This window comes from Botrytis fragariae (assembly GCF_013461495.1).
Source record: "Botrytis fragariae strain BVB16 chromosome Unknown tig00000006, whole genome shotgun sequence".
Lineage (NCBI taxonomy): Eukaryota > Fungi > Ascomycota > Leotiomycetes > Helotiales > Sclerotiniaceae > Botrytis > Botrytis fragariae.
The window spans coordinates 2805687-2824244 of NW_023500988.1; the positions used below are offsets into that span (position 1 = coordinate 2805687).

An 18558-nucleotide genomic window follows, 5' to 3' on the forward strand; every position below is an offset into this window, starting at 1 on the left:
TGTCACTTACCTCACCGACCTTCTTTCCGAGTACAGTTATCTTTCTCTGAAGGCTGGTTACATTGGGAAGAATATTACCTCGATACTACATTGTATGAGCCAAGCCAAAGTACAACACTTAATAGTACAGTACACGAATGGCACTTCTCGTTTTCGAGGCTTATGGTACAATTGACTTTCATATTTTGCTGGACGTTGAATTGTTGAATCGCCAAGGCAGGTAATCTTCGATAATAGATCTCCAATCTGTCTCTTAATATGAAAGCCAAGAGAAAAGTAACCGTCGGTATTGCATTGCACGGAATGAACAGCGGATTGAGGGACGCCTTGTATACCTTTGCCAAGGCTTTATTGTCATCAAACGGATATCAGAAATGGAGCAGACGATATTATCACGAAAAGGGTCTGTCTCTGCAGATAGAATTGTCCAAGTGATGATACATTAGTTACTATCTGCACTTTGAACAAACAGTCAATCCATCTTCCTGGCAACTGGTTTCCAATGTTACTTTTAAACGGTACCGAGCACATCTAGACCTCCCCACCGAAACAGTCCAACCATACGGAAGAATTATCTACATTAGATGTTATGCTGAGAAGATGTTGTGTGTATGAGGTAGAAGAAATGAGAAACGCTAGAAAAGTTGGGGGTCACCAAATTGTTCTATCGTCTAGGAGGAACTAGGGATCTTTTCATGCATGATGTGCATGCAATAGGTTTCTAGCCTTTTGATGTCCGTCGTCATGTCTGCTTCTAGATCCGAGTCACCCGAAGAAGAAAATACGCTGTTGATCATTTTCATTGCTCGGTCTTTGAGGGAGTCACAGGTGCTTCACAATGTCGTGAAATCACAGTAACTCAACGAGTTACCACCGAGCTTACTTGTCAGCCAGCGCCTGTACTCTAGGAGAAATGGAAAGGTTGTGTCCAGACAGGCATGGAACAATATCATATCCATTGAACAACCTCTCATAAGGCAGACGGAGCAGGCAAAAATCTGGTCACTATATGTTTTGAGATCTTTATGATTCATATATCTTGACGCCTGCATCAGTATCCTTGAAAGATTCCGCTTCTCAGATATCTCAACAAGTCACTACTTGACTTTGTTAAAGTTATATTCGGCCAAGAGACCTTGCGCATGGGGTGGCTATAATTATTGTGATACCGAAATCGCTCTTCTTTTCAACAATCCTAATCCTCCTACTCTGTTTTTACAACAGACAACGGGTGCAACTGATTCACAACATTAGTGGGTTCGAAAATCGCTCTTCTTTTCAACAATCCTAATCCTCCTACTCTGTTTTTACAACAGACAACGGGTGCAACTGATTCACAACATTAGTGGGTTCGAAAATCGCTCAAATGTAAGCCTCATTCGTTGTCACAACACGGGACCATCAAGGTTAAAATTAAGCAAAAGTCGGTCGCTCCTATGTAGAGTACACTATGATACTTCTATGGAAACCGACAGTTATTTGCAGTTATGTATTTGACTTCAAATCACATTTTGGCGATGATGGCAAGATCCCAAGACCCGCAAGTAGGTCAAATGAGGTATCACAAAGTGCTTCTATGCCAAGTGATCATCATTTTGCCCCTTGCCCCTTACACATTCTCTTTAATCAATATCTAGTTGTGCTAATCTAATGAGTCTTGGGAGGTATGTGGTTTTTGGATCTCACGATACTTGCACAAACGTTCATCCTCCAGTCTAAAGGACCCGTCTCCACAAATGTGATGGGGCGACAGTTAGACTTTAGACCTCAATTGGGATTAGTTGATTGTCAAACATCCTTGAGTACCGCCGACAACCCACTAAAGTATGCACGTACCATGGCGGGGTATTGACCCCACCAGCTGTACTGTAGCGTTGCCAACTGCCAACTGGTAGTGAGTGAAAGGGAACGTCAAATGGAAACATGGAGCTTTGAATTTAAGACCTTTGGGATACACATGCCAAATATGAGATGGGGCTGGATCTTGGAGGAGAACCTTGGAGCCTTCGCCAGATGTCATCCAATAGATTGATTACCGCACAACTCGACACTTTGAACACCACGCGCCTTTTCTTATGACTTGTCAGCTTTCATTCCGGAGCAATCATTGAAGCTCGTGGGCATCCATATTACCTAGGCAATCTACAAGGCGATTGAACAACGTCTATAATTCAATACAATTTGAATTTATGTCCTGTCCTGTCATGATCTTCAATCTTCAATGCCTATGCTTAGCATTGTGATCAAATCCTGACGCCGATGGCTTGTCATGTACAACCACCATTCGAATTTTAACCGACGTCTTTTCCCGAACCTTGGGAATTCTTCCATTTCTAGAGCGATGACAGCCACATCCATCGCTCAAAATCAATTCAGCACTCATCGAATTCTTCCGTCATATATTTTATTCTTGGCTTTCCTATCAATTCCTTATTCTTCCAAACAAGCTTTCTTCTCCAGAAGAATCCAGACACTCTAAATACTGTACCTGCACGATTATGCATGTATCTGAATGTGGTCATATCGTGCATGCAAAGTCAACGGGGAGTATTGGAATCTTATTTTACTACACCCGTAGCTCTCAGCATCACTCAAGACAATCAGAATACGAGCATCTCCACAATTGCGTACTTATATTAAAAGTATCTAGGTCTCAATCTATTAATTCTCAGCTCGTTAACGTACAGTAAGTAGCTCTTACATTATCCAATGTCTTTACGACACTTCATCCATACTCGGTTTGAAAGCCTCAAGAAAGTTATCAAGAAGCGGTCAACCGGAGTAACCTGGCCTAGAAACCTCAATTTACGCCACAAATGTCGCAAGCAAAATCTCTTATATCCAATAAGGAAAAGGTCAACGCGTATCCAAATCCTTCCGTGAGGCATTTAAGCCGACCACGTTTTCCAGTGTAGTTAATGTTGCTAGCCATACCTTCCCGTATTATCTAATCCATCTCCACTGGTTATTTCAATTAACACACCTTAGGCTGATGGTAAATCCCTTAAGCCTATCCGGAATCCACCTTCCCGGAGCGCGAGAGAGAGATGCATAAAGTTTATGCAGCTTCATGCGCATAAGTCGCGTGCCAAAACATATTTGGGTGACTCGGTATGACCGAACTAACAATCATCTGATCTTGTGGTCAAGAATGTATGTAGGGAAAATCTTGGTAGCAGACTTTTCATGTGGTGAAAAAATTTCACAATTCTTTGTCAGGGAAGAATTATTGATCGGGCTTGAAAATTGAACCTCTTACCTTTGCACTTCCGTATTTTACCTATTTTGAGGGATCTATCGGTATGGAAAGTTCCTTTCTGCTAGATGATCTGCATTGAGCCGAGATCGGGCAGTTGCAGGATACTCGTGGGTATTATTAACGGACCTCGGATCGTTGTTCCTATGCTTATAGTTTCATATATGATTGCTTGATGTATATGCACCTGCTTTTGTCGTTTCTATCTATATGCGTTGTTCTTTGTAGCATGTTATCAGGTTTGTGAAACATGGATAAGGCTGGGCTTGAGATGCAAGATTCATCTCAGGTTGATGCGTGGGGGTGAGAGTGGGTGTTTAAGTATTGAGATATTCTATTACTTGCGATTTTTCACATCCATCAAAGTGTTGTTGATCTATCGGCATGTCGGTATATACGTACAGCATCTTTGTTTGTTTCTTTTATGTCTCTGTATGTTTATGCGCATCTCAACATTCAACAACATCCCTCATGTAATTGGAATATTCGGTGAGGATCCTCCTTTGAAGAAGCATTGAAACGACGTAGTTCCTCAATCACACGATCACTTTTACCAATATTTATTAGTATGCGCGTTCACATCAGTTGTTCTAGTTCTTATCTCATGTTTTGTTTACCCACCTTGATATCTTCACTAGCAAGAAATTCAATATTCCTGTAAGTTTTGACAATTTTTAATCTTGTTGCATGTTTGAATATTCAATAACACGTATGATTCCCTCACTTTTTACGTTTGATTCACCTCACAAAATACCAAATTATCTTCTAAGATTTTGAATATTCATATTAGTGAAGAAGGATTGAGAGCTTCACAGTGCTACGTCATGTCTATCAAGTTCTCCTTAAGGATGGTACCCATGGCTTTAGGAGAGACGTCGTTGACTTCGATTTCGTTCTTCAAAAAAGGATTATTGTGTATCAGAACTCTTAACATTCATTGGGAGTATGTGCTAAGCACTATGTTAACAATTACTGTACCGGAAGTATTTTGATGATACAATAACTTGATCCATGTTCAGTGATTGTGAGATACTCAAAACAGCTATGAGGCTTCTGATCCACACAGCACTCACAAGCTTCACCTTTTATATTTATAATTGTAGCCAACTGTTTTGATTACACTGAGTATCGAAACAGAATGAATTAAGTGTTTACTCTATTTTATCAAGTGTGTTGTTGTAAAGAATGATTGTGTCTCTTGAATTTTCCAAATTGCCCCGCATCTTATCTCACTCCATTCATGTGTCTCCTTGCGTTGCTATATCATATTAAAATATAAATTACCATCGACCTCTGATTCTTCGTTCCTTTGTCCGAATATATTAGAAAACTTTACATGGATTATTCAATTTGTAATGCGGTTCGCTAGGTAAGGATGGTGAACAGATGATATGGATACTGATAAACCCTCCCCCTTTTCCATTCTTCATTTCTACCTTTCGAAATCTTCTTGAACATTCCTTTCTTTTCCCTTCACCTTAATTCTCTCTCTCTCTCTCTTCCTATCTAATGAATGGAGATCTTTTATTCATTGATCTATTCATATCTTTTTCTTCTTCTTTTTCTCCAGACCTCAATCCATCAGAGAGTATTCATTCCTAAACTATTCTATCCTGCCCATTCAATACTATACGCAAAAAATCAAACAGCCCAGATAGATAAATCAAAACATCATCAACCCACTTACTAACTCAATCATGAAACAAAATGAACCCTCTCCGTCTCTCGTCCTCTCTCCCCTTTCTCCAAAAGACAAGGCCCCCACCAAAAAATCAATCCTGTCCTCGGAGAGACTCGAACTCTCGACCTTTGGATGGCACAGTAATTGTTATCAACTACCTCACATAGAAATATGAGACCAACGCTCTAACCAACTGAGCCACGAAGACTTATTGTGATTGATGCGGCGGGGAATTTTATGTAAAACTATATTGTAGAGATTTGGGGTAGTGGAAAATGGAGTAAATAAATATGGAAAAAAGGTTTTTTTTTGCCGCGTCGGTGGGTTTCGTTGGTGGAGTGGCGGGTGGAGAGGGTCGGAGAATTTTATTTTTGGTGGGAGAGGACTGGAATTGTGGGTTGGGTTGGATAGGTTGGATAAGGCTTGTAAGTCGTAAGGGTAAGGGTAAGGGTAAGGGTAGGGGTATTGAGGTGTCCGTCCGCCCCCCTTTTGACCCACTTGGAGCCGCTTAGGAAGGGAGATGAATGTAGAGTAGTGTAGTGTAGTGTAGTGTAGTGTAGTGTAGTGTAGTGTAGTGTAGTGTAGTGTAGTGTAGTGTAGTGTAGTGTAGTGTAGTGTAGTGTGGTGTGTGATATGTGTTTGGTTGGGAAGCGATATGTATGGACTGGATGCATGTGTGTATATATATATTTGTACTGGTATGTACTTCATATACTTCATATTCATACTTTATATAAATGAAAATGGAAATGAAAATGAAAAATAAAAATTACTACCTACCTGAGATAATAATTGTTAAAGCTTCTACTGATAGATAAAATGGATTTTTTATAAGAAAGAGGAAGGAATACTAGGAATTGAAGATTGCAAATGGAATTGAGATTTATTTATATTTACTTATCAATATTTCAGAAGTGAAATGTGAAGAGGAGGGATTTATTGATAGATTGATAGATAGATTGATAGATTGATTAATAGATTAAATGAAGTGAAAGGAGGGAGTTAGTATTGCGATTTACTACGGGGTTAGAAGATGGAGGATGGAAGGAGAGGGAAGTTATAAGGGAAAGGAGAAAGGCATGAGATCAATGAGTTGATGACATGTGTATTGAAATAAACAGATAGTACTCTGTTGTGATTTGGAGATTCGTAAATCTAAATACAATCTCTTGGAAATATTAATGAGAGGTTGTGTTTTACTTTTTTCCTCCTTACTTTGTTTTCCTTTCTCTTCACTCCCTCTTCGTTCCTTTTCCACTCTATTCCTCCCCTTGGTCCCATACAATTTTACATACATCTCGATTCCTATCTACATACCAATTGAAAACTAGCGATGAATCTCTCATTCTCATTCTCTAGTTATTCAGAGTCTCAGATCAGAGTTTTGGGGACTGGGGGATTTGGGTGATGAGCTCCCAAACTCGCAAATTAAACCTCTCAAAATCTCGAGAAAATTTCTTAAAGGTTCGAGATTAATGGATGGACGGATGGATGGATAGATGGATGTTGTATTGTGTATAGCCAGGCCACTATCTACCTCATTATTCATCCACTCAGATCTACACCTCACCTCACCACACCTCTACACTTCCTAAACAACTAACATCTAAAGAACTTGGGCAGTAGATTACAATCGTAACCTCATAATCACATATGAGTACTTCCACTTCACCTCACCTCCCCTCACCTCACTCTACATCACCTCCCCTCACATCACCTCCCTTCACATCACCTCCCCTCACATCACCTCCCCTCACATCACCTCCCCTCACCTCAACACCCCCTAAAAAAACACAACGTAACATCTACAACGACTATGACAAAGACACCGAAAACACCAAATCCGAGTAATCCAAGTAAGTAACACACAAAGCATACCCAACAGCCATCAACCCAAAGATGATGAACTAAATTAGATTTGTTTCCATAGACTACCTATACCATATTACTATTCAGATACTCAGGTACTAGACCCCTTTGTGAGATATAAAAGTTAAAGGTCAAAGATGAAAATGGTGTTTTTATTAGTGAGACGGATGTGAATGTGAATGTGGATATGAATGCGAATAGTAATTGAGTGATTCTACCACATGGAAATTAAGGTATACAGTATAGGAATAAGAACGAGAGCAAGATCGTAGAATCTCTCTCGAGATGACATTATCATATCACATTGCATCGCAAGAACAAGAAGAAGAGAGGGAGTAGTCAAATTCATAATCATAATTATAGTATATATTAAACTTAAATATTTAATATATATATACACATAAATTCTACTTCATAATGCTCAATCCCACCTCACCTTACTCCATCTTAATTTGTCTCTCTTTATTTCTCTTTATTCATAACATTATTTCCATATTATCCCTATATCATTCCAACATCATACATACATACACAAACATCATCCCATGTCATTTCCATGTCATTCCCAGTCCACACCATACCCTATCAGAGTGAGCCAGACCAAACCAAACCAACCCAAAACCCGCACATCATCATATCCATCTCCATCCTCATCCCCATCCTCATCCCCGCTCCGCAAAATCCCTCTCAAAGTCCCAAATCTTCAAAGTTCACATCCGTGAAACTGTATATACATATCCAGCTGCAATCGAAACCGAAACCGAAACCGAAATCAAAACCAAAACTACATCCAAATCATACATCGCCAAAGCAAATCTGTCTTATCAACATTATCCTTCCTCTTTTCCTTCATCGCTTCCATTCATTCCATCCGTTACCCGCTTCGTTCCTCGCCACAGCAATATATTCCCCTTCCTCCTTTCTCCTCCACCCGCTTCCCCATACAAACCCCCTATAAACTACGCATACTAAGTATACCAGAACCCTCTCATTAAATATTAAATCCATAATCTCTCTTTCCTTCTCTCTCCCAGCATCGCTCCAAACCCCATCCCCATCGAAACAAATCCAAGCCCACAAACAAATAGATAAACAAACAATCCCCTCGAGAAATTCCCCATTAAGTATTAAGTATACACTCAATGTACACTGAATCAACAGAAAGAGAAAGATTGAACATGGAAGAATAAAGAAAAGGATGCAAAGAAAAAAAGAAAAAGAAAAAAATTATCAGAAGAGATCAATTCGTACAGGAGAAGGCCGAAGGACGTGAATTGTGTTCGAGAGAGGTTGAAGAATCAAAAAGATTATTAGGGCCCGTAGGTAGTTCTGCCGTACTTTCTCTCTCTCTGCTTGCGAGTAGAACCATGGTATGACCGCGAGAGAGATATATATCGCTATTAAATAAGAAGAATCCGCCGAATTGATTTTGTTTCAAATCTCGATGACGGGATGAAGAAGAGGAAGAATAGCAATTCCATTAATCCTGACTCAATTTTAGAGTTCCCCCAAACAGTCGCCTTGCAAACAGGCCTGTTTCCCAGTTCGCAAAGTGGGCAAACACTACATCTCCCATTGTCTTTTTCTTCAATCGTCGACCTTTTATTTAGGTGCGGCCCCTCTCAAGCTCTGTCCCAAGTGACTCGCGGCAATACTACTAGCCGCCCTCTCACTCCTTCTTCTATTCGCACCACTAATCCTTTCACTCCCACTTCCAATACCGCTAATACTCTCAGCCTGCTTCCCAGTCTCTCTCATGCCCCTCGGACTCTCCCTCTTCCCCCTCGGCTTCAACCCCTCATTCCCCTTACTCTTTCCGCTACTAGCAGAACGTCTCTTCTCCCTACTCCTCTCACTAACACTCCTCACCTCACTCGCTATACTGCTTAGACTCGAAATCCACGACGCCGTATCCCTCTCCTTACTTCCCAAACAACTTCCACCCCCCGATCCCTATCCACCCTCCCAATTTTCAATTTGCGCAAAATCCTCCTAATCGCTCCAATCGGCTCACACAAGTAAAAAATTCCCATATCATCAAACAGTGAAATCCATTCCACATTACATAATTCTAGAAGCGGTTTGCATAGCATCAAAATTCCCAGGTCATCTAAGAAATTGAGGAATTCGAGTGCAATGGGAGGTGCTTGAGTCGAAATGAGTGTGGAGGCGCTCGAGAGAGTTGCTGGGTGTGAAATGGTGTATGGAGGAGAAGGTGGGAGACGGGTAGGAGCTGAAGCTTGAGGGGTAGGAAGGGCTATGGTAGAGGGGAAAGCAGCGGGGGAGCGGGAGTGCGATACACGTTCATTGGATGTATTGTTTGTGGAGTGGGAAGGAGGACGGACGTGGCGGGATCGATGGGATTGATGTTGGGTTTGGTCAGCGAGTCGAGGTTTGCCTAAGGAATCGACGCTACCATTGGAGATTGGGGAGTGGAGGGTGGATGCTGTTGAAGGGCTGCGGGTAGAGGAATCATGATGGGTCTGTGTACGTGTGCGTCTACGTTCGCGTTTACGTTCTGGGTAGACATAAAGTGATGGTGGTGGTGACATTGATGATTGGCTTAAGCCTGGATGTCTGAGGTATCGAATGGATTGTCTGGTAGAGGCGCTGGCTGTATGTAAGGAAGATCGTTGTTGCGGTGTGGATTGGTCTTTAACAAGAGATGTGATTGAATTAAAAATGTATGAGGTGGCCACGCAGTGAAAAATCGAATATAAAAGATAAGGAATATGCAAGTCAAGTCAACCGTTGGCAAGTGAGCAAGTAGAAAACACTTAATTGAAGAGATGTGGATTGACAAATATCAACCAATTCAAATACATACAGAGCAACACGAAAATGAAAATGATTGAACAGAGAAAGGAGAACTTTCTGGACCTTTAAAACTCGAGAAACTATATAACACTCATCGCCCACCGAGTTGAAAATCTCCATGTTACCATCGTAATAACTTCATCATCTCTATCACTTTTTCAAGAGAGGAGGATCCAAAACCAAGACATTGAGGCTCTATTTAGAAGATCATGGAAACGTGACTATTCACCGTTCGTTTCGTTTGGTTCTTTTGGAGGCGTATCTCTGCCCAAACTGCTGTGGCCCCTTCTCCCAATTACTCAATTCTATTACTGGCGACTTCGCTGGCAATTTGACCCTCCTAGACCTTTCCATTTATGAACATACCCACCTTGTTCACGAGGATGTAAAGTAATTTATTTTTCTCGCCTCATTGATTTCCATTTGATATAGATCTCTCGTCCATCGGATGGCTGTACACCGTACGATTGTCATTCAATCAGAAGGATATAAAATATGGATGTGAAAGAATTCGGAACGATTGGCAACACGTTCGTAAATTCGGGGGCGGGAAAATAATTGTGTACTCTGTACCTATCGGCTTTTCTTTCTACTTCGGCTTTGATAGAATGTGTACTCAGGCATTCATACAGCCTTATTAAGAGAAAAATGGAGAAAGGAACGAAGAAGTTATGGAGACGACGGGCAAATCTGATTCTCGCTCGTGCGCCTCGATAGAAAAGAGATGGATCGCTTGTGACGTGTTCAGGGGAGATTTCCTTGGGAATTCTTTGGGTCATAGTGAAGAGTGAAAAGAAGCTAAGGCAGAGCCCTGAAAATCCTTTCTTCCTCTTTGGGTCTTTGATCACTTTAAGGGTTAGGGATTGCAGGACACGGATGGGATGGGACGTGGATGGGACATGGGCGAGATGGGGAAAAATAGGATTGACGGATTTATTATTTGAAATTGGATGTCTGATGTCTGATCTCTGGAAATAGCTACCTCGTAAATGGTAAATGGCAAAAGGAGATCTTCCGGTAGATATATTAAAGTATCATGTGTGTGTAGGATCCATCGATCTTGTGATGAGAAGAAAAAGGAGGGGAGGATGGGGAGAATGGAGAAAAAGGGGAAATATGGAGAAAGGATATGGAGAAAGGGAGAGAGGGAGAGAGGGAGAGAGGGAGAAAGGGAGGCAAAAAGGAAGAGAAGACAGAAAAAAGAACCAAAATCATCAAAATATCATCAAAATATCAGGACCTGTTTCATAAAGACCCTTAATTCAAGCAATTATAATTCACGGACCGATCCGTCACTCATCATTGGTACCCAGGGAACCAATCAATTTGACACATTTGATGGATCAAAGCCGAATGGAGTGCCGGAATAATGAATTTTATGCAGTAACAGCATTATTTGCATATGCTTGAGAATAAATTGGGCGGGAGACAGCAAGGGCAAATTAAATTTGATGTATAATGACAACACACCAGAATGTGTACCGGTATGGATGGGATGGCAGATGAGTAAATACAAGGTAGTAGATAGGTAGATAGGTAGATGGAAAGGAGAGCAGAGTGTATAAGAACTTGGATATATTATGGTGGTTTATACTTATTTGTTGTTTGTTTATTAATTAAGAGAGAAATCTATCCATGACTTTGCTTCTCCAGTTCAAGTTCAAGTGATAGGGTGATGATCAGATAAGAAAGACATAAAAGAAAGAAAGAAGAAATCTCTTTCGTTTTTCCTACTTCGTTCTGACTTGATTAGGAAGTGGATCGTGCTCTTCCGTCATAATTCCGTCCCGAGGATAATTGCTGATTGCCAATTGCTACCTTACTCAAGTCACACACACACCCATACTCACACCCATACCACACCCAGACACCCAGACATCCATACACCCAGACACCCATACACCCACACATCCATCCACCCACACACACCTGCACCAGAAAATGATCAGCCTGAGCCAGTATTAGAATTTGATATCAGCTTGCGACAAGTTTTACATGGACTCATAACTAATAAGTTACAACCATCTATACCTGTACTTAGGTAGCTACTATATTGGAGGACCATTTGCTCCATTTGAAATCCATCTAATCCATCCAATCCATTCAATCCATTCTTTCAAACGATTCCACCACAAGAAATTTCCTGGGTATGACCTTATTCGTAACCCATCTAATAACATTATACAATACCATATCACATCATATCATATCATACATACCATACATACCATACCTTACCATACCTACAACACAACCATCCCCAAATTAAACAAACAACATACAGTTCAACTCTAGAAACAACCTACCAATTCTTTCGTTCCGTCTCTGCTGCAACAAGTGCTGTAAATATGGCACATTTAATTCGATTACCACTCTCTCATTCCGGCTCTACAGTCAATTCGCCAATGGCCGGTCATCTACATCACCTTGGTCAAGCTCCCACCTCCTTCTTTCCTCCCAATACCTCTTCTCCAGCACAATACAAATATCACTCATCGCCCAGCGGTGGTCCGATTTCTCCTCCTCATACCCGATCCGCTTCGGCAGAAAATACTGCTGCCGAGTTAGTCGAAGACTTCAGGAGATATTCGCACAACTTGAGAGAACAATTCGAAGGGGAACGAGCGCACATCTTGGCGGATAGGCAGCGTGCAATTGAAGTTATAGCAGAAGAACGAGAATTATGGGATAAGGAGAGAGGAATCTTGATTGCTCGAATTCGAGAACTCGAGGCAAGATTGAAAGAAAAAGGGGATGTCGTATCACCAGCTGGAATCTTCAATTTGGAATTGGCAAATTTAGGGTTCAGCCCAGCAGCGAACGTATTCACTAGTCCAAATGGTGTACCGATCATTAAAGGACCTACGAAAGCAACGGCATCTCCAGGAAGTGGAAGTACAGAATCGAAAAAATCGTCGCACGGCCACCCAGAAATAAAACAAGAGACAGGAAGAAATGCAGATGGGTCTCCATTTTACGCACCAGCACCACAAAACCCCACGAGAACATTTTCAGCAGAATCAGAAGCTCTGAGAGTGGAAGATATTCATGCGCCCAGACAAACACCAATTCAAGTTATTCAGGAGTTGACTCCGTCTGATTTTGTTGGATCCTCTCAATATGCATCACCGGAACTCTTACATCCACATCATTCTGCTGTACATTGGGAGAAGGCCGAAAGTAATAATGGTGATATCATAGGAGCTGATAGTATAGATATATCAAAAATTGCTCCACATCTCGAAGGTGTACCCATCAAAGCCAGCGCCGTAGATCCAGTATTCGTCGCACATGTTTTGAGTCCTAGGTCTGCTAGCCCGAGATTAAGTCCAAATGTCAAGCCACCAGGAAGAGATGTCGGTTCGAATTTAGGAAAACCACATTTGGAACCAGAAAATAAGAGATTAACGATGTATGCGGGTCACACACCTAATCATTCCATTTCACGCTTTTCCGATTTGGTCAAAGAGTCTCAAGAGGCGGAAGGGGATGAAACACCAAGAGGTTTTGATGGACTTGTTCATCGGGGTTCCCTAGCGCCAATTCCGGATGAAGACGAAAGAATTGCGCTCGATAGACTACTACCGGATGAAGACGATGAAGATGTTCATGATCGCCCTTTAACAGGTCCATTGTGTCTTACGAATGTTCCAGCCAGAGATGAACTCTTCCTTGAAGCACTTACAGAGAAATTGGAGGAAGTCAAAAACTCAAGACCGGGTAGTAAGGAGGTTAGCCCTACCGGTAGCGCAGGCACCTCGAGCCCGGTCTTGGAGATGAAAAAAGCGAGGAATAGGTCGATTGGTGGTGGAGGTGATGATGGGAGGGGTATGGAAGGAGAAGGACATGATTGTGAGGATGAGGATGAGGATGATGAACCGGGACCAGTTCTGTTGAAAATGAAGCCGAGTATGAATTTTGGAAGACCAATGGGACAGAGATGATTTTATCGTCGGATTTTGACAGTGGATAAGATTTTTCTGTTTGCTTTTTTCTTCCTACTCTACTGGTGTCAGATATTAGGATCGAATTCACATTTGTATAGTCGAATGGTATGATTTCAGGAGCCTCAAAAATTGGAAACTGCCCCTTTCATCTCTCTCATTTGGCGAAATTCGACGTCTTTGGCGGCCGGGTGGGATCCGATCCGATGAAAGTCAAACTCAAACCCGAACCCCAAGATTGGATGGATGGAGAACCCGCATCAAACTCACCCCTCAAGCACCATTGGCAGATGCCGGATAATGCAACATAGCCGAACAGAATGGACAGGACTCCTAGCATGGTTGCAGCGGGAAGATACTTATACGGATGATCGATCGCATGGATGGAAAGATACCCCCTTTACAAGATTTCTTTTGTCAATGGAACAGAAACAAAACGCTTGATTCGAAAGTTCTCGCATTCACATTGAACTGGTGGTGCGTGCAGACAAATATAGATGTAGCATAGCATAGCATAAAATAGCGTAGCGTCATGCAGCGTATTCGGATATACCTGTGGGGAATTTGGGCATAGCATGGTCTTACAGGTATCGCAGGCATGGCGAACAAATGGGCATAGCGAAAGCATAGTATACCCTTTGAATTGAACTATTTTTTTTCTTTTACGGAAGCATGGTTTCTTCGCTATATTGATGTAGATGTGTGTGATGGCTAAACGTCCCATTCGTTCCATTGCAATCTCACTCGGAGGTTCATTCTCATTTATTGTCGTCAAATTGTAGTGATCATTAGTATAATATAGGTAGGTAGTATAGAAAGGTTTATTGAATCGATTTGTCCATCCATTTCTTCCATCCAGGAGACCAAACTCCGTCCATATATTTTTGAGCTAGGTTCGTAGATATCTGTGTTTACCTTATAACATAGCAATTGGCAAATATACCGCCCTTCTTTCAGGCAGTTCTCGCCATGAATACTACGCGCTCCAGCTACTCAGCCCGAATATGCACTCCCACTTCCTGCCCAAGCCATCTAAGCACTCTTACAATAATTGGCTGGAAAGCTCCCTTTCACCCCCCTTATTTCTCCATCCCACCAATCATCCGTACTTCCCGTTTTCTTTGTAACCCTAATCCTATCGCCCTCTTTGAAACTCAAATCTCCTTCTCCTTGGCCCTCAAAATCATAAAGCGCAACCACAAAAACGCCTCCATGAGAAGAACCCAATCTCTTTGGGGGAGGCGGAGGAGGTTTCTTTTTTCCGATTGCGGAATTGACTGCTACGCCTTCATTGGTTGACCCGCGCTGGAAATAATCCAGAGCTGGGCCTGCGGGTGCATAAGAGGAAGAATGCGTAGAGACAGGGGTGAGATGGTTGGAGTAGTCGCTGGGAGTTGGAGTTGGAAGGGGTTCATTGTAGTCATTGTCTGAGGTTGTAGGGGGTGAGAAAACGGGGACTGTGTGTTGGGTTGAGGGAATGCGAGGACGAGAGGCAGAACGAATAGGAGGTGGACGATCGGGCCTAGGAGATCGCGCGTCGGAATATGTGGTTGAGATGCTTGGATTTGGAGAGGGGTCGCGGTTTGTGCTCATAGATTGGTTCGAGGGACGACGGGAAAATCCATTGCGGACATTGAGACCGGTTATGGATTTTGAATTCGAGCTTGGGTTTGCACTTTCGTCGCTGACGTTCATGGGTTGGTGAACGGCTCTACCGCGGCGGATACAATCTATGAGTTCGACTTCTTGTTTTATGGGGTGATAGTCTTGATTCCAGACTGCGATGACGTCTTCCATTGGGGGTGGAGGAGAAGGGAGGCCTACATCTTCGCAGTAGTTGTGCAATGCTGTGTAGTATTGGGCGAGCAGCGTATTCTGAATCATAATTTGTACGGCGAGTAAATGTGGTAAGATCGAAAAAGCTGCAGCGATTATAGGTGGTAACGTTTCTCGGAGATGAGCGTCTGCATCTTTGAATGCCTGGATATCAATTAGTACTACTCTCATTCGTTGACGATGTCCCTGCCACAGTCGGGAGGGCCAATTCTCTTGAGGATCCATTCTTAAGTGTTGGTGTTATAATGGTGTAGATGCAGATTTGAAGCCTCAAAAAACTGTCCCTCCGGCGATGGAAGGGTTATTCAGGTACCAACCTCTGCTGCCCTGCCTTGTTCCTCTTCAGCCTTTGCCAAAGCAGCGTTTTCTCGATCAGTTCTCTTCATCTTAGCCGACCCTTTATTGACCTTGTCTATATATCTTTCCCAGTCTAATCTTTTATTTTCTCGTTTCTTGATCGTTTTTCGAATGGGTTGTAGAAACTCCTTTGCTTCCGTAGCCGGTTTTGTAACTCGAGAATCCATCATCATAACTTCTTCCAATAAATCTGTTTTTAGCTCCGTATATGTTTCCTTCAATTTGATAGTTCGCTCCATTTGTTGGCGAGGGGTAACTGCCGGATTGTCTCGATGAGCATCGCTGGTGCCTACAATGGGCTGATATAACTCCTCGAAACTTAGAGCTGTATTTAATTGAGAGGAAAGTATAGACACCCATGCGTCTCTCCATGCTTTCGAAGCTTCAATTATCTACTTATGTATATCAGTAATGTACTACATAGCGATAGCATATAGCGCGATGTTCAGGCAGCTTACCATATTGAGCATCTTATTCGCATCTTCGTAATCGCTCAAAAGTACAGATACTTTGGCAGTATCACCAGGACCTTTGTGCCTGATCTTGCCAATCTGCCGGTGCATAGAATTCATTTTGTTTGTGAAAGAATGTATCAATGAGATAGTAGTTGTCAATGTGTGCCGCTTATCCCCACAAGATAGAGAAATGAATGAGTTCCACGTAGTTGATTTCCAGATGATTAAGAGGATGTTCAATGTTGATACCTCGCAGTAGGGACAGCTGTCAATAAATCAATTGATACGACTTCCAACATTCAAACACAGCCCCGTTAATGGATTAAAGAAAGTTTAGTGGAGTGAGTGTCTTTAACAATTATCTTCTTTGGAGTTGTATTGTAGGATTTCATTCGGAAAATCCTACCCAGGTAAGCAAGCAGCACCAAACAGATGTACTGAAACTCAAACCGGTTCGCGGGGTTGAGATGAATGGCCTGTGCCTCCTTAAACAGAAACCAGCCTCCCGACTTGGAGTGACATAATTTGGTTGCCCAGATAATAGTACTCACCTACCAGGTAGTCATACGAATGTAATTACGGTACGTTTACGTTATAATAATGATATGGGTACGTGTTTATAGGGGTGTCTTTGCCAGAGTGATTGAGATTGCGAGACCAATCTTCAATCCTTATCCCCATACGGTATTTAAAGTTCAATATCTCAATGTTCGACTCTCATCTGAACTTCGAATGAGAATCTCCATTTCAGCCCTGTTGAATGTAAAAGCGGCTTGCTGTATTTCTTGTTTCAAGCACAATGAGCCTTCTAGATCACGTCAGATATCTTAATTGATCCATGAAACTAGCAATTTGTTAAAGATTCTTCCTTCCTTTTCTAGCAAGTGCATACCTAGGCGTGTCTAAAATGGATCTATAAACATCTCGTATCAAAGTCACAAACTCTCACAATGTTCCGGTCGAAACATAGTGAAGCGACAATACTAGTCTGGAACGACCCGTCATATTTTTGAACCATGGATTAGTGGATTAGGGGGCTATTATTATATAAGCTAGTGGGCACCATTTTTCGGATCTATCCCCATCCAACGACTATTTATTAGTCGGTTGCTTAGTGAATGTTCTATCTACATCGAACGTCCTTGGTCCGGCTTTTCCTTAGGGTTTTACATGTTGGAAGACAAGCAGTAAGGTATCGATTATCCTTTTAACATAGTCTGAACCCAAGCAGCAGCAGTGATATCCCAATTTTGAGGATATACAAGATGAGCTGTAAGATTAGTACCGCTAGCACATACTGGATCTTCAACATTGCAGAAGTCTGCAATCTTTGATGCATATTGGTTTTCGATGACCGAAATTTGTGAAGCAGTTCTTGGATATTTCTAGGAATCGGTCAGTATTTTTTTGGGTCATATTTTGTCCAGCTTCTAGACCATGATATGTTGTGGCTCTGTCAGCATTACTTACGCCAGTTACATTGTTGTTCCCGACATCAAAGCTCTCGTTGGGGATGTGTCTTGGGTCTCCATACAAGACTAGAGCTGTCATGCGGTCCCCAACTTTCGAGTTAATGGGGAGTGATCCATTTCCAGCACCGAGAATCTCATCTCCACCTCCACCAGCTAGCATGTCTCCAACAACCATAGCACCCTGTTCGAATTAGCCTAGATTTAACATATCATAGAAAGACAACGCACTTGAGAGTAGGCTAGAAAGATAATTTTCGAATCTTCACATGACTCCGTATAAGCAGTAAACTGGTCCTTGGCAGCCACAAGCCCTTCAGCATAGCTGTTTGTGGAAGTCTCGTCCGTAGCAGGATAGATAACACTTTCGTAATCAGTGCCTGGATTAGCATCGATAATCAACCCGGCCAAGCTCTCGAGAGTCCCGGGATAGCCCTCAGTCGTTCCACGAGCGATGATCAAATGGATTGGAGCACATGCAGTGCTATTGACAAGAGCTCGAGATTGATGTGCCACGCGAGCGGTTGCCAGAGCTGGCAGGAGCAGCATAAGCGACGAGGCAAAAGGGGTCAACATAATGAAAGTATAGATCAGTGATAGAATTTTAAGTAATTGACCAAACTTTTATCCAGGGAGTCTCTGGACTTAAGTACATTTAATTAACTCTCCTACAATTTAAATTGTGGACCATTCAATACCTTGAATGGCAGTGAAAACGCGTGGCAATAAAACGACTGGGTAGATAGTACGCACAGTCCGAGAATTCGGTGCCGACATGAAGATATCATCCAGGGGAATAGCCCATGATTTTCACTCCGAGATTCATCGCCGCTCATGAAATGCACAAGCTTCAATATTCAACTCAATCTAAGAT

General features: G+C 42.1%; 5 protein-coding genes across 5 annotated transcripts; 2 read left to right on the plus strand and 3 right to left on the minus strand.

The window, feature by feature from the left end:
• Positions 1-1487: 1487 nt before the first annotated feature.
• Positions 1488-1852, plus strand: Bfra_002024 (uncharacterized protein; the record flags this gene model as incomplete). Its single annotated transcript, XM_037332449.1, has 2 exons — positions 1488-1544; positions 1715-1852. The coding sequence occupies 2 exons, from the start codon at positions 1488-1490 to the stop codon at positions 1850-1852; spliced, it is 195 nt and encodes a 64-aa protein (XP_037196603.1).
• Positions 1853-8408: 6556 nt separating this feature from the next.
• Bfra_002025ia (uncharacterized protein) lies at positions 8409-9358 on the minus strand (the record flags this gene model as incomplete). Its single annotated transcript, XM_037332450.1, has 2 exons — positions 8409-8683; positions 8872-9358. 2 exons carry the CDS (start codon positions 9356-9358, stop codon positions 8409-8411), a joined length of 762 nt encoding a protein of 253 aa, XP_037196604.1.
• A 2613-nt stretch (positions 9359-11971) lies between these two features.
• Positions 11972-13567, plus strand: Bfra_002026 (uncharacterized protein; the record flags this gene model as incomplete). The annotated part of the gene is made up of 1 exon (XM_037332451.1): positions 11972-13567. The coding sequence occupies one exon, from the start codon at positions 11972-11974 to the stop codon at positions 13565-13567; it is 1596 nt and encodes a 531-aa protein (XP_037196605.1).
• A 1032-nt stretch (positions 13568-14599) lies between these two features.
• On the minus strand, positions 14600-16332 carry Bfra_002027 (putative sh3 domain signaling protein; the record flags this gene model as incomplete). Its single annotated transcript, XM_037332452.1, has 3 exons — positions 14600-15547; positions 15721-16152; positions 16219-16332. The coding sequence occupies 3 exons, from the start codon at positions 16330-16332 to the stop codon at positions 14600-14602; spliced, it is 1494 nt and encodes a 497-aa protein (XP_037196606.1).
• Positions 16333-17414: 1082 nt separating this feature from the next.
• Bfra_002028 (putative carbohydrate esterase family 5 protein) lies at positions 17415-18260 on the minus strand (the record flags this gene model as incomplete). Its single annotated transcript, XM_037332453.1, has 3 exons — positions 17415-17600; positions 17686-17868; positions 17916-18260. 3 exons carry the CDS (start codon positions 18258-18260, stop codon positions 17415-17417), a joined length of 714 nt encoding a protein of 237 aa, XP_037196607.1.
• Positions 18261-18558: the final 298 nt, after the last annotated feature.